This window comes from Trachurus japonicus, chromosome 14 (genome assembly GCF_045865225.1).
Source record: "Trachurus japonicus isolate A0001 chromosome 14, Traja_1.0".
NCBI lineage: Eukaryota > Metazoa > Chordata > Actinopteri > Carangiformes > Carangidae > Trachurus > Trachurus japonicus.
Genome location: NC_140920.1, coordinates 24055315 through 24071628, shown reverse-complemented (window position 1 = coordinate 24071628; position 16314 = coordinate 24055315). Strand labels below are relative to the sequence as shown.

The following is a 16314-nucleotide window of genomic DNA, read 5'->3' as shown; positions in this document are numbered from 1 at the left end:
CCCTTTTCACGAGGAGCCTGCTTAGACTCATGTCTCATGAGTAAGGGCTAGATAGATTTCATATGAGAGATGGTTTCCTCCAGAGTGGAGAGAACTTGGCACAAACCCAAAACAAATATTCCCTGATATGAGGTGCAAGATAGACTTTTACACATGTGTGCAGCTGTTGCCGTCCTCTTTTCACCACGAGGCCTGTATCAGGTTTATTTTGATGTGACAAATGCTGGTTGAGTTATGATTCATATAGGTGCGAGGTCGGTCCGTCGCACAGGAATGTTCGCTAATGCTCAGGAACAGTGGTTCCCAACCTGAACTCCAGACTTCCTGCAGTGTCCTAAAATACATGGTCACATGGACCCAAAACCATTAAAGGGATTATACAGGAAAATTTAAAGTCTGTTACACAAAATTGTGTGACAAAATAATCTTAACCCAAAGGCTCTGTTATGGCTATTTCTGAGCTCTCAGCTGTGTTTCACAGTTGCTAGTAGCAAATGAGAATTAACAAAGTTTTGTGCTTTTAAAACTTGTATCTACTTTTCTGCCTTATTGTTGGGAAATAGCAGATGTTATCTACTGTTTAAGGTTGAGAGGGATTCTTTAAATGAGAATCAAAAACACATTGAGACCATGCCAGCCTGTGATACTGTAATGGATCAGATGTAGAGATACTTCAGTTTCAGATGAGTTGATCTCTATACTGTATTACTCCACTACACCTAAAAGGGAACAAGCATTTTATTGTGTAATTTGTCATCTCACTTCATATGAATTTACCAAATAAAGACAGACATGTTTTCAAACTCATCAACCAATGTCTATAGTGTAATTTAACGTGAAGGCATGTTTTCTTGCCTTTACTTTCTAACCAGCAAATAGCAAAATTCATAGAAACTTGACTCATGAAGCAACAGGTCATAAATCCAGTTGTTTAGGCTTTAGACAACATACTGAACAAGTGACAGCTGTGATGATACAATTATTTTTATTTTTGGATGCACTGTCTGGTGATGACACCATGCACTGCTACAATATACAGCTCCATCAGGCTGTCACAACACTGCGTATGTTTGGAAGCACTCATGTTAAGCTTGTAGTGGGTTATAAGTGTTCTGTGACCACAAGACCTCCGTCTCCATGTCTAATGTCTGTGCTGTGTGCTCACGTATGACAGAGGATGGACAGCTGGCTGACCAACTCCAGGAAGCTTTTCTGCTGCAGCTGTTGGCCAAGGTGACTCCACAGTGGCACATGAAAACACCACTTTATTGGAGGAGATCCAGTGTCTCTAACCTTTGTCTCCAACCTGTATCATGTGCAACATCCCAAATGTATTCATGAGTTGAAGGGTGTGCTAAAGTTAACATAGTCTTGATTGCTTTTGGAATTAGAGCTGTTTTTATTTGTCCACCAAACGCTTGAAAAATATTCTGATTAAATATTTTAATAATTAACAGCCCTAATGAAAATGTGTGCACATCTGGAAGTATTAGAAGAACATTTAAAATTTAAATGGTTGGTTAAGGTGTTGGATACTGATACATCACCAATAATGGTCTTTGTTGGTGGTTTTCTGGTTAATGATTTCTAACATGGCCTTTGTGTTTCATATAATAGTAGAAGAATCTTGATTTGCATTTTAAAAGTAAATGTCACAAAATGCTTTTCAGTAGAATACAAATTGAAAGCTGTGATTAATAATTAGACATAGAAATCTAGTGAAGTGAAGTCTTTCACTGCTGCCTGAGCTACATTTCACACATGTGGAGAGCTTTAAAGTTTAGAAGTCACCGCTTCAAAGACACAGTCTCCTTTGGTTTTAAGCCTTGAGCGCATTGCAACCAAAAAGAATCAGCAGATAAGAGAGCAGCTTGTGATATACGTAGGTTCATGTCCAGCAGAAGTTGTTGCATCAGCACCAGTAAATCCACGTCGGGAGCGGTGCTGAGACTTGAACTAGTTGCTGTCTCAGCCATCAGCCCAACAAACAAACCAGCAAACAAACACCAGGCTGCTGCCTCGTTAATCACAGTCAAGTGTCAACACTGTAATCCACAAAAGTGAGGACAACTTGAGTTGTGTGTCACAGTGAAAACAGCTGGTTGTTTATGGGATATCTTGAACTTGTGCGTTATACTTGTGATGTTAATGGTGTATCAAGCAGCTCTGTGTGCGCTGGCATTATGATGTAGCTGAAGGGTAAACTTGAGAAAACGCTCTGTGCTCACCACTCTGTAAGATGTGTGGTATGAATCTTATCTAATAATAAATTCTGTATGTCAGGAATCTACATTTCTTATAAAAATGTGTAGAGGTTTGGCAAAAAAACTTGAATAAGCTATTAAAATCTATACATAAACATGCAAACATGTAGAGAAAAAGTGTAGTGGTGGAGGAAGCACTCTGAGATATCTATATTTATTAAGAAAGGAGACAAATAGAAGTATGGTATTCATGATGCAGACTACCCATTTCTGAATGTTTTATTACTGCATATTGCTGTGTTATTAGAACTGATGCATTTTCAGTCTGTTTGTATGATTTTATAATCATGTTGTATGGTTTTATTGACTGTATGTCTCTGCATAAATCTGTAAAACATAGTGACATAATCCATACAGAATAAAAGAGAAGTAATCAACCTAAAAGGAACACATACTCAAAATTGTCCTTAAAAACTTTCTTGCTCAAAGTTAAATGTGGGGATCGATAGCCTACTACTGCTGAGTCTCTATTATTGTTAGCATTAGAAGTGCTGGTACAGGTGGACTTCATTACCTTTGGACATAAAGAGCTAAGCTAACCGCCTGCTGGCTGTAGATATGAGAGTCCCATTTACAAAAGCAATAAGCTATTATTCCCCAAAATGTCAAACGATTCCTTTGAGCACAAGCCGTACAGTTTTTCCACCTCTATGAAATGAGAATACTTGTATTCCAATATGAACGACGTAGTAGAATAATTAGGGCCCGCTACACAAGCAGCCTCAATAGGCCACCTTCCTCTTTTATACATCCATTAAGCATTCGTATTTTGGGGGGATAATCAATAATAAAGTGTTTAGACAGAAGTAGAAGAAGAATATTCTCTCAGTATGATATTATCACTGTGTTGTGACGGAGCCTGAATCTCACTGAGGATTACAGTTTTACTCACAGCTCAAGTGGAGTCATGTTTTATTTGCAGAATTATGGCGGATTGGTTTCCAACATGCACTCTCCCATTCTGTCTCAGAATAGAAGGAGCATAATAAAACTTAAAGAACTTAAAGGCACAGTTCAAATAGAAACTACAAACTGTCTTCATACAGGGTGTAATGTTAAATAATTAATATTAAGGTTTTCTGATACTGCTGGATGTTTAATTCCACTGGTTATTGCAGTAAACACAATAGTTAACCAATTAAAGTCATGGAGCACAAAAGTGGTTTTAGATTCAAGAGAGAGTCTGTAAAATCATTTATTTAACAGTTAACACCTATTTTATAATGCTGATGGAAAAAATTACTTTCAGTGGCACTGATACAGAAGCTGTTTTAAGAGTTTATTTCCCCAATTCTCAATGGATTGATTGGTGGATGTTTTTCTAACAACAAACTCTAGTATAAACACTTAGCCTCCATGTATCAACAATATTGCCACACAATTTTTCCTCCACTCCCACTGGATTATGGGATATACGGTGATTTTCAGGTGAAGCAGAGTCTTAGATCTGTTATCTTACAGCTAATACAACATATTTTTTATACCCACCAGGTGCTGAGGTGATTCGGAGGTTTTTATTTACTTTGTTGGGGTCCTGGGTATTTACATTTACATTGCCCCCCTCCCTATACACCCCCCCTCAAAATTTAATTTCTGACTCAGCCACTGTGCTGAGTGCACATGAAGTGTCCCAGGCCTGCTGGATTCATGTGATTTAGGTTAAAAGGTGCGGAGGCCCGATAAGGTTCTTATTTAGTCATGACCTTTAGAGGGACTTTCTACCATAAGAAGTAGTGTATGCTGCGTGAGTTAGGAGAGGTTAAACACCGATAAGCTGCCCCCCCACCCCACCCCACCACCACACACAGAAAGCCCCCCACAATAGGAGGACCCCGCCAGACTGAGGCTCTAATTGAGCTCCCTCCTCCTCCCCCTCCCCCTCCTCTCTCCTCCTCCTCCTCCTCCTCAGTCTCCTCCGGGCTGCTGCTCTAACTTCTCGTTGAAACACACACACACACCACTTCAGCTTCAGTTTGTTTTGGACTGGATACGACGAGCACCGAGAGACATGGCTTTCCAGCGCGGAGCATTTGTACCGCTGTTTCTTCTTCACGTCCTCCTCCTCGGCTGGAGCGGTGAGTTAACACCACATTCACCATTTTGTCTTTTTTTTCTTTCTTTTTTTGCACTAAAGTTTAGTAAAGGAGGAGAGCCGCTCTCAACGAGTTTGAATGACAATACAACGTGTGGCTTCTCTCGGATGCTGTAATGATAATGTTTCTGACATGTTGCAATGTTTTTTCTTACTTAATTAAAACATAGTTTCCTCGAGTAAAAGTGTATTCTCCGCATTTTAGCTGCTCTGCGCAATTTTAAAGAAAATTTACATAAACTAGAATAAGCGCATGTTGGATTTTTTGCTTCTCTTACACACATTTAACAGTTTTTCCTGTTTCTTTGCCTTTTTTCATGATGTTTTAAGTCGAAAGTCTCGCCGTTTGACGTTATTCAAAGGTGTAAGTAATTGCTGCGTAATTAACGCACTAATTAACAGACAAACACGCAGCAGTTAAATGAGGGAGCGTCTAGAAACGCACCGGGATGTGAAGGGGGAGTTTGATTTTAAAGGGTTGTGTCAGAGAGTGTTTTGAATCTGGAGAAGTCGTTATAAGGTTTAATACGACTGCTGCCAACATCTAACAGACCGCAGCAGTTTATTTGAACCGCAGGACCAAACTTAGCAGAGTCCCACTCCTCCAGAGAGGAGGCGCGTGGTCACCTCCGAGTCCCGGTGGAGATGGTGTTGACCGGTTTACCCAGACAATGAGGACGAGGAGGCTTCTGGCATCACACACAGGACAGGACAGTGCAGTGGGGTACTGTCTGTCTGTTGTGTGTGCACTGTGCACGCGCCTGAATCTCTATCTTTTTTCCTTCTTTTTTTGCAAAGGTATTTCCCCAAAATTAGGGGTTCTGCTACTGCGGATTATTTTCATTCTCAGTTAATCTGCAGATTACTTTCTCAATTAATCCACCAAATGTCAATCATAGTGTCTAAGAGTCCAAGGTCAAGCCTTCAAAGGTCTTTTGTCCAAAACTTGAAAGCGCCAGACTTGGTTTGTGTGATGTGTTTCCAACCTGCATTGTTGATATGCCGATCTTCACCCCCTTGAGATGAACCATCTTGAACTGAGAGTTGCTTTGAGATGTTTATCACCTGCGGGTGAGTTGTATGGTTATAGCAGCCACACTTGTCATCATACAGCCTGCCAGCCTGTTGGTGTGTGGGTGTGGTATCCACTTTAAAGCTAAGATCCAACTTTGATTGAAACGTAGGCTTTTTAGGTCAATGTTGAGGCGTGAAACCAGTGTGAAGAAGCACATTTTTATTCATTTATCAGTTGGCCAACCAATGGACCACAATTGGAACATACCGGATGAGTTAATGATGTAAAACTGAAAAATTCAACAAATCGTCACAGCTGAGTGACTGGAACCAGAGACTTTTTTGACGTTTTTGCTTGAAAGCCTTCTGCTAAATTATGTAGTACGTACTACCATGTTAACGTTCAGAACCATTAGTATTTAGTTAGTCATTACGACACTGTTACATAAGAACCCAGTGAACTTTACTTAATTATGCACCAGACAGTCACCTACTCAGTACTCATGGGTCAGACCACACCTATGATCGAACTTGGCCTTCAGTTTGGCTTTCCACTGTACACCTGTGAAGCTTTATGGCTGTATATTTTTATCTAGTGAGATATAAATATATTTCTTTGGTATTCTATTGTATGTACAGTACGTGCTCTGTGCAGTGCTAAGAGTGACCATCCAACCTCATTGCACTTGTGTAATGACAGTAAAGGTTACTCATCTTACAGAAAATGAGCAACTGACTTAATATCGATAAAAATATGAATCATGCAGGTTATTTTTCAAGCAAGAATGTCAAATATTCCTAAATTACCTCAAATATTCAGTTTCTCTCTCAGTTAATCTGTAGATTCTTTTAGTTACTTTAGATTTGCTGAGTGGGTAAAGCGTGTGTTGGGGACTCTCATCAGTTGTTGCTGATGGAGCACTCTGGGTGATGCAGTTCAAAGAAATACTTGAACTTAGTCTTGAAAAGCTAATTATCAAGCCAAGAGAATATACTCATCTGATTGCTGCCTTTGAAGGTGAACTACAGAGTAGCAGTACGCTCTCTGGGTGCTGTGCTGTGCCCCGCAGGTTGGTCAGATTAACATTATTGTTAATTAAATCAATTTAGAATAGTGGTAGATAAGAGTTGTCGTTTTTCTTCCACAGTTAAAGTAGACATGAGGTTAACTGATGGATTACCTGACTCAAGCAAGCTTTACTGTTTTTAAATAAATGCAAACCTTCCTTCGTCTCCTTGTTGTATCTCACAACAGGACAACACTCACTCTGTCCCGACCTTATCCGTCTTTTTCGCTTAAATCCCTGTTTTTTAGTCCATCAGCCTTGTCTTAATTGGGTTACTTCTGCTTAATCCTCATCTCCCCTCTATCTCCTGCAGAGACGGAGTAAAGCTGTCTGTTTTTGGATTAGATTGTTGGCCCTTGATAGAGACCCGGCCCTCTAAAGAGCTTCTCAACCAGCCTCTGTCAAAACTGACCTCCCCCCTAATGGGCCTTGAAGGGCACTTGGCTTGAATACGATTTGTGGCTAAAAGCACTTGTGCTGTATGGAAATGGACCCATCCCGCGTACGAGAAGAAACCCAAACATGTAGCTTGGCTGATGCATTGTACGCCAACCTCTATTGATTGAACAGGCTGTTCATCAGTATGATGGTCATGTTTTGTTACAGGAGCGGCCAAGTCGTGGAGCCCGTGTTGTGCAGTAAATCAGGGCAGCGGCAGGGCTTTTACGATGACATTTACAGAACACAAAGTAGACACGGAGGACAGACTTACTTGGTTCATGCCATTATGAAATACTTTTAACCAAACAAGGCTTTATCCTTCAGTGTATGTCAGCGCTCTGAGGGACCCTTAAAGCTTTTTGTTCCCTTTGCAATTTAAACAACAAAACAGGGACTTGTTAACTATGTAAACTTAAAATGACAGGGCAGCAGTTGTGAAAGTTAGGGCTGTCTGTCTATCTCAGGGGTGTCAAACATGCGGTCCGTGGGCCAAAACTGGCCCGGCAGAGGGTCCAATCCGGCCCTCAGGATGAATTTTCCAAGTGTGAAAATTTTAAATTGCACATATTTCTATCAACTTATGTCAGGTAACATGTTTTGTAAAAGGATAGTTTATTAACCTTAGAAATATCTTTATAATGTACTCAAACAAAGGGAAAACCTTTTTATTTATTTATTGGTTATCATGCTATTATTTTACTGGTCCCGCCCACTTGAGATCAAATTCTGCTGTTTGTGGCCCCTGAACTAAAATGAGTTTGACACCCCTGGTCTATCTCTTCCCCATGATTCAGTTTCTGGATACATGGTTCATGACACAATACAGTACAGTAGTGACACTGACAGTCACTAGTAACTACACATGACAGTAGTTTAATTTCAAGCACACACTTACAGGTAACATGCTCAGTGACCTTGGGCTCACTTTTTGCCAGTCTTCCCACGTTTTGTTGAAATGCTGTTAACTGACAGCAAAGGACATCATTTCATATCTTCAAAGGTTGGTGATATCCTTCATTTTCCCCTGTTAAATTCATGAAATCCAGTGCAAAGACCCAATGTTACGTAAAACTGATTCAGCTTATAAATGCTGTGTGTGCAGCCAAACTGAAAGCTCATTACTCTGCGCAATAAATCTCCACTCTCGTCGAAAAACTATTAAAAACATATCAACGAGCCACACTTTTGTACTTGGTGACGTGTGTCTTCATTATAATCATTGTGCGCTTTGTAGTTCACTGTGGTTCAATCCTGCAACTTTAAGTTGTGATTTATGGACCAGGCACCAGATGAGCCCGACACCAACACTAATAGAAATGACGGTAATTAACAATCAAACTTAAACCAAGGCTTGTATGGCATTTACCACAAATTTGTTCACTGCTTAGTCAGAATCATTAACTCTATCCTGACTCACTAGAAATGATCTTCGCTCCCTGCTGTAGAAGTCATACAAGCTAAAGTCAAACTCTACCTCTACTCAATCAATCACTGAATATCAATTAAATCAATCACTCACACAGTAAATTGGCTAATGTTACTTCCCTTGGGCTGACTGATCAGCCTGTAACGTTGTCATCAAATGCTGTGTTTTGATGGCTGCATCAATGTTCTCAAATGACAGAGATTATGTATTAGTGGTGGTTTTACATATAGCATGTAGCTGCATCCTGACCTTCTATTAGTGGTTAATCTTCCACCTCCAGAGGAAATGCAGTCTCCATAACCAGACATTGAGCTGACTACCTGAGGCAGTGTGTGACATAGGAACTAGGTGTGAGATGGTATAGAGCTAGATTTATGGTCTGACGTCATTTCAAACAACACTCCTGCAAGTTGCAACAACAAATATTTCCATTATTTAAGGACTTGAACTATAGATTTTGTTGTTTGTAGTACTTTCAGAATAAAACCCGTCTCCTGTGTCTCTTACAGTTGTCGTATGTGACAACGTCCCTGCGGTTTCTCTTAATGGACGAGCAGAAGCATTTCAGAGCCCAGGGACTTAGTGGCTAACAACTGCACCATTTTGTTCAGTGAAGCCTCTCAGAGACAACTCGTGTCCTTCTTGATGGACACACAGCTTTCTGAGTCTGACTGAAGTCATCTGAGGTTACTGGTGTCAAACATGTGGTGTCCAGGCTTGGTCCAGAGTAACAACATGTATAAGTTTGTTGTTGATGGAGATTTTTTTGATAATAGTTAGATGGGTAATAATTTAGCAGCTTGGAGGTTGTTTTTCAAAAATATGTGACTTATTGAGCAAAAAGACCAAATCGAATCTCAAATGCTCCTCTACTTTATTTCATCATATATCATCATCAGTTGAGACAACACAACAGACAAATCAAGAACTAGGTTCACTTCTCATTTCACACCATATTTTGACATTTGAAATTTGATTTATTCAAATGATTAATCAAGTATGAAAATAAACATTGTATAAATGCTATTTTTTATCCCTACACTACATGCTGTGGGTGTGTTGTGTCCTTGAACACAAAGTCTTTGGGGAACCAATTAAATGCATTCATTCAATATGATTTATGTAGATTCATTGATATTCTAAAATTAAATTAAGAGCATTAAATTATAACTCAAAACTATCAATCTCATAATTGAGATATTCAAATTGACCACAAGGTCAAACAATAGAGAGGAAACTACATTTATTTCAGTATGTAAATAAATGTATTGACCTTTTACAATTTGCAATAGAGGTGCAGGCCAGGGTGTACAGTACAATAACAGCTAAGTTACTGTCCACAACTGTCAAGCCATCAGTGTTTGATCTCATTCTCTCATTCTCTGATCAGATTATCTATTGTCTATTTTTAGGAAAAGGAAAGGAAAATTATTGTTTGTCTGTGACATCATTTTTCATTCATTATTAGCCAGATAGAAAAAAATGTGTTTTACTTTTTTCAGCCAATAAAGTAGTAGTGAAGTATCCAGAAATGAGCCAGGAGAGTGAGTCAGTCTCCTCATGTAAATAATGGCTGCTGTCCCTGACCTCTTCTTCATCCGTCTGTGGCTCAACGCCTGTGAATGCCTGTGCTCCTCGGCTGCTGCTGGGCATGTCTGGATGGAGCAGGAAGTGTGCAGCTGTTGGCTGCAGTTGTTCATGTGGGATTAGTGCATTTGCCTGAGTGATAGCCCAGCATGACAGCCATATAATCTAATGTATTGGCTCATTGTTTTCATTAAAGAGAGTGCGCTGTTTGATCCCTGTGGTATTATAATAGTGCCTTGCTAAAGGCATATGTAAACTAATTCAGCTAACATGTATGTCGGCACAGTGAGCACTCAGATACCATAGATCCTATTGAATTAACTCTTTTCATTACACTCACTGAAGATTTAACCCACTTCCATGTTTCTGATGCCTGCATGCATGAAGCATCAACCAGTGTCAAGTCTAGTGGACACACACTTATTTTAAGACATCAGTTGTCCCTTATGATGTAGTTTGGACACCACTGAAGAAGCCAACACTTCAAATCTTGTGCTGTATCTTCATTAGATGCGACTTGCTTCCCATTCTTCTTCAATTGAAAGTGATTGTTTTCCTTCTAATGCTGCAAAGTTAAGTTTGCCAAGTTAGAAGTTAGCATGCTGACCAGCTAGTCCATACTTGCCACTTTCTGATACCACCTGGCTCTGGCATCCACTCTGCCCTGAGTGATGCTCAGCGGGCGTGTTATAATCTCTTGTTCTGTAAACACTATTATGGCTGAAGCACTTGGAAAGCACCTGTCCATGAAATCCCATTCAACAGCAGAGAAAACATACAAAGGGCCTCTTTACCTAAACATAACTGTAAAAATACCCATCATGCTTTGGGAAAAACAAATAAAACTTTTTGCGTGCACATGTTGGCTGCAAAGTCTGCAGATGGTTTATTTTGATATAAATGCTTCTTTGTTGTAATGATAGGAAATCAACATGAATTCTTTACATATTTTTCTTCACCTTGTTGTAAAAGCCTAGTTTTTTGTGTGTGTTTGTTGTTTTCAGTCTGTGCTTTAAAGCCTGTGCATGCTGAACATCCAAGACATGTTTTGGAAAATCAAAGCCGGAGCTGTTTAGCTGGCAGGAGCAGAGCTGACATCCACCCTTAAGCCTAAACTGAAGTGTTTTCAAGGGCCTTGTCTTGCATGTGTAGTGTATTTGCAGTCAGTGGATGCTGGATGTTTGAGTGGGATTTTTATATCCAACAGCTGCCTCTGTAGTTTGATCTCTGGCCTTCTGGGAGGGAATTTCTCCCGTATCGACTACCTCTCCAGTGCTGAAGTACTGCCCAAAACATCCCTCACTGGGGCGTTATTCAAAGCACATCATCCACCGCTGCAAAAAATCCATACGCTGATCGGTCCACCCATAGGACCTGTTGTAGGAGCTGGAGATGGCTGAGACTCAACCGAGAGGAGGAATGTAGGAAATTACTGGTGAGAGGGAGGAACATCCATGGGCATTCAGGGTGTGAAGAGCCCATGAGGGAGTGGTGTCAGCCAGAGCACTAAAGTTATCACACACTGTGTCAGGAACGTGCGCAATGTCTCCGGCATTTGTCGGCTGCAGTTGTTCATGTGCTCATGAATTACATTTTTATGATATTTATTTTTCTAAAGAGCTACAGGGCTTCACACCAGAGATCTTTCTCATCATGCTGGGAGAGAGCAGAGAGGTTTGTTACTTAAAAGCCTCTTTGAATCACAAATATCGGATTGTGCTGCACCGCTAGCACCGGATTGATTATTTGTATACGGTATTGTAGGAACAGTGTGGTGAATGTAGAGGTGTGTTTCCACCTGGTTGGATAGGTCTTAGCTTTTCAACTCAGTCGTATCCAGTTTTTGCAGCACAATGGCATGATCCCAGTCTGTCCTGCTCAAGTGTCTCTTAAACTTTTTATTGATAGAGAAATCAATAAAACAAAATCCTTAAAATGGTTTCAGCACCAAATACTGATTAAAACCTTCAGAAATGCATCACTTTTGCAATGTCTACACCTGACATCAACACTAGTCCGGAGTTATAGAGCCCATAAAACACAGACTTTTGGAAACACTGCTGACCCTGTTTTGTTTTGAAAACTCTGATGACGATGATGACACAGGCGCTCCTGATTGGCTCTTTTAGCCACATCATATCCTTCCCTGATTTGTCGCGCTCCTATCATGTGACACTTTTCTGAGCGAAAACATCTTACATTCAGTAACTTCACCCCACCTCCTCGCTGTCATCAGAGTAGACAACCTGCTTCCTCCGTAGAGGATGACTGCTCTTGTCCAGTAGTAGAGTAATCACCTGCTGTGAGTGAACAAACTGCAGAAGTGCAGGAAAGAACTCCCGCAGCAGTTTGAATTATTGATATTGTCACTAAAAGCATTTAGCTGATTAATTACCACGAGGTGAAGGATGTGATCAATCAGTCATCGTCACCTCAGCTGAATCAGACGGATCCTGATGTGTCTTGTCTTCTAGTCAATTTAGTAATGAGATGATTTGTAGTGTGATATCAGAGCCTCTGCTCTGTTTCTCCGGTGATTAATGTTATAAAACCACCTCCACACACGTACTTTTGGCTTTCAACCGTATGTACTGATGCTGTGTTTAGTCACGATGTAAATATGTCACCACGAGGCAATATTGTTAATATGAAGACATGGTTTTTTTAAAATCAAATTAAGAATTAGATTAGATCGTATCTTGAGCGATATGATATGGCGCACCCGCAGGCTGTCTCACAATAAGTGACTTTTCGTCAGAGCAGATTAAAAGATAAATAAATGACAGGACGGAGTAGAAATGGAAGCAAAGACGCAATCTGGTGGCACCATTATCTTTAATAAGATGAGTGTATTTATATTAAATTTGTTCCCTCTGTTGAAGCAAGAGCACTAAAAGGACATCTGTTGTCCTGCTCACTCATTATACAGGCTAAATATACTACAGTTACATGTATGCATGTAATATCATACATGAGGATATGTACGTCTACATAGAATAAGACACGTATGTTCTTCTCCTCCTCCCTCTGTCTTGAAATAAGAGATTCATTTGAGTGTTTCAGTCTTTAGCAGATTTGGACGTTTTTCTCCAAACTCTACTCAGGCAAAATTGGACCATCTGTACATGACGTCCCCTTCATATTTAGAAGGCCCATCTGTGGGACACATGGCACTCTCTTGGGCCACAATCCAAGTCTTGGCATGAGTCCCATTGGTGCCAGAGGGAGAGACAAAAAAAACACCAGCATCGCCTTCATTGAGAAGCTTTTTCCTTCCTCCTTTTCCCATTTCTCTCCCTCTTTGGTGTGCAAACAGAGCTTAACCAGCAGCTGCACACACCTGACGCCCCAATCCATCGGACAAGGCACATTCTGGAGAGGGGGCAACAAGCAGGGGCTCACGTTACAGAGAAATAGTACACCACAATGGACTTTGCCTACTTCCCGCTTTTTCTGAGCCTTGTCCCCCCTTCACCCCCCAATCCCCTGTCTCCTCACACACCTCTCTCATGCCCCCTCCTTTGCCTTTTTGTTTTTTTTTCCCTTCTCTTTTCAAGTGCAGTGGACAGAGCCTGGGAATATTTACTTTGCTCACTTCTGATTGAACACATGAAAGTGATGCATGCAGATTTAAAGGGTGAGATTAACTTAATAAATGCATGGTATGGTGCTGGAACTCACCATCACTAGTCTTTTTCATTTCTGACCATCTATGATCTGTGGGAGCCTGAACAAGAATCTTTGTGTTACATTTAAGTTAGTGTCACATGAGCTCTTTTGGTTGACCAAGTGCCAGCACATAAAGCTGGCACTCCATAACATACCACCCACATGGAGAGCCTATTTTTCAAGAGCAGTTTCTTAGAGGCTGGATATGTGTAGCTCCAGACCGTCCAAGTCTGCATGGACAAAACATCCTGATGCCAAGCAAAACCAGTCTGATTTCAGGACCAGTTCAGTTTGGCATTAAAAGCATTTCTTTTTTTTTGGCATCATAAAATCGGATATAACCCAGATCATTGTAGTGTGCAGCACATTTTCTTTTACCAGGGGAAAACGAATGCTTAAAAACAGTCAACTAATGACAGATGCTGCATGTTGTGTCTTGATACTGTTGATAAGAAATACTTTTGGAAAGTTTTTTTTTCTCTCTCTCTCTCTACGATAAATATGTAGCCACTGGCGACAGGCGTTAGCTTGCAAATAAAAACTGGAAACAGGGGTAAAAGTTAGGCATGCTCTTTTCAAAGTTTGGCCCTTTCCTGCCATTGTGATGTTTTTACATCAATGTCTGCAGTTTGGCAATTTTCTACCCCCCTCCAGCTGAGGCCGACCTCACTTCACTGCTTTGTGCATAACACCTTGGCACATGATGACGAAAACACCTGAACTGCTGTTTAGTGGTAATCTCATCTGTACATCTAGCAGCTACAACCAGCATCAAGACCCAAAGGCTAAACAACACAGCCTGCGGCACAGCACAGCAAAGTTACCCATTAATTAGAGAGGCTGTTGAGTTATAACTCGCTGTAAACGGCTCCATAATGAGATTACTTCTGCTAGATGGAAAGCACAGATTCCCTTTTAAATGCCGAGGGGTTAAGGTGTGTGTGAAATGTGACCACAGCACTATGTCAGCGGTTAGAAGTTCCACCTGTATCTTTAAGTCTTCTGTCTTGTAATGGATAGGAGATAGTGTTTCTTCTTGGAACAATGCAGAGGCCACCGACTCGTCTGCAGCATTTGCTGAAGGCATCCCCTCAGACCGCGTCATTGTCTCCAGGAATGCCAAGTCCTCCTGATTCCTTTTGTTCTCAGGGTGGTACGTCAAGCTGCCAAACCAAGCAGTGTGTGTGTGTCACCCGGGGAATGCCTGAAGAGATGGAGTGTAGTGTTCAGCTCGTCACCTGGATTAAATTGCACAGTGATATCATGAGCGTGTGACGAAAGTAACAATAGCAAATACAGCAGGTAATGCCTGTTTCTCACCTGACATTTAATGGCCACAGATGCACTCGATGGTGAAAGTGATTTATTATGACACCGCCCAAAAATAGCATCTTAATGTGTTAAGAGTTTGTGCTGTTTTCAACCAAAGACACTTGATGCAGTCTTTTAGCTTGGGGCAAAAGAATTGTGAGGATAGGCCACTTTTCCTGGAGATTTAAAAAATAATCAGTTTTTATCCTGCATGGACTTCTTGAGTATTTTTTCCCCTAAATACAGACAAAAAGCAAAACAAAAGACATATAGATAGACACAATAAACGTGCATAAAGTCCATCAGTTGATCATAATATCATATGACAGGCGTTTCACCAACAGAAACAAAGTCCAACCCATTTCAGTCATGTTGTGGAATGTGCTTACCATTGCATTATTAGACTGCACGCAGTTCTTCTCCTCCACATCCATCTAGGTGAATTGATAAAGCTCTGGGCTGTCTGGCACTGTGCCAGCCAGTTGCCTGTCACGTCACGTTGCATTCACATCTGTTGTCAAATTAAAATGAAGTCAGTTTTCAAATGCAGACCGACTTTGAGGAAAAGGCATCTCTTGTGTTTGGTGTGTACATGTGCAGATGAATATTCATGATGACCCCAGGGCTTACCAGAGCGTCTTTCATGGTGTTTGCCTCTCTCTGCTAATGGGCTGTGCCATGCCATGGATATGGCATACGTACTGTACATCTGGCAGTGTTGGGGTTTTTTTTCTCCCAATGAGTCAGTTCATTACAATAAACTATGCAGCCAGCTATAGGCTTAGATCTTAAATTAGCTGTCCTCAATCTAAGACTGTTTTCGAACGATGTCTAATAATTCTCTTAGTGAAACTCTGCACTCTAGAAATCCTTCGTACCCAGTCTTCTTTGTTTAAATGAAAAATGTGCCCATTATCTGCTTTTTAAAAATAATCTTTGTTTAAAGGAGTGGGGTTGGGGTGTCTGTGTATGATATTATGCATAGAGCAGGATTTCAGAGTCTTGTGTCAGTGCTGTCTGTAAATGTTATCCCAGCCCCCGAGGCTCAACAATCAGTGCAATGGTAGAGGGCCTGATTTAACTCACATTTCATGCTTTGTGTGGGACTTTCCCCTTCAGCTGATTCATAGTGCAGGCCTAATTATTTTTGTCTCTTTCTGTTGTTCAGTTTGTGGTTTAGGGGCAGTTGTTTGCCAAAATCCCCGGAGGGCCGATCTCTTTGTTTAAATGTCCCTCAGGAGAAGCAACAGAGGCAGAAAACGTGCTGGCGGTGCAAAACCAACAGCAACTGTTGATCGTAGCGTGGAATTTGTCCGTCTTTTACTGTTCATCATTGTGGCGCAAATATTTTTCTTTTTCATTTATCTATTATTGTCACACTCCAAAACCTAAAACATTTCAATTTACACAAAAAATATACTATAATATTCACATATCTGGAGG

At 40.7% G+C, this 16314-nt stretch overlaps 1 protein-coding gene across 2 annotated transcripts in view; it reads left to right on the top strand.

Annotated features, from left to right (window-relative positions):
• Window positions 1-4151: 4151 nt before the first annotated feature.
• mcama (melanoma cell adhesion molecule a) overlaps window positions 4152-16314 on the top strand; it is a 50696-nt gene continuing 38533 nt past the window's right edge. For both annotated transcript variants that reach the window (XM_085798444.1, XM_085798445.1), the window contains exon 1: window positions 4152-4339. In XM_085798444.1, the coding sequence (XP_085654570.1) occupies window positions 4273-4339 (67 nt within the window). In that variant the 5' untranslated portion in view covers window positions 4152-4272. The remainder of the gene's footprint in view (window positions 4340-16314) is intronic.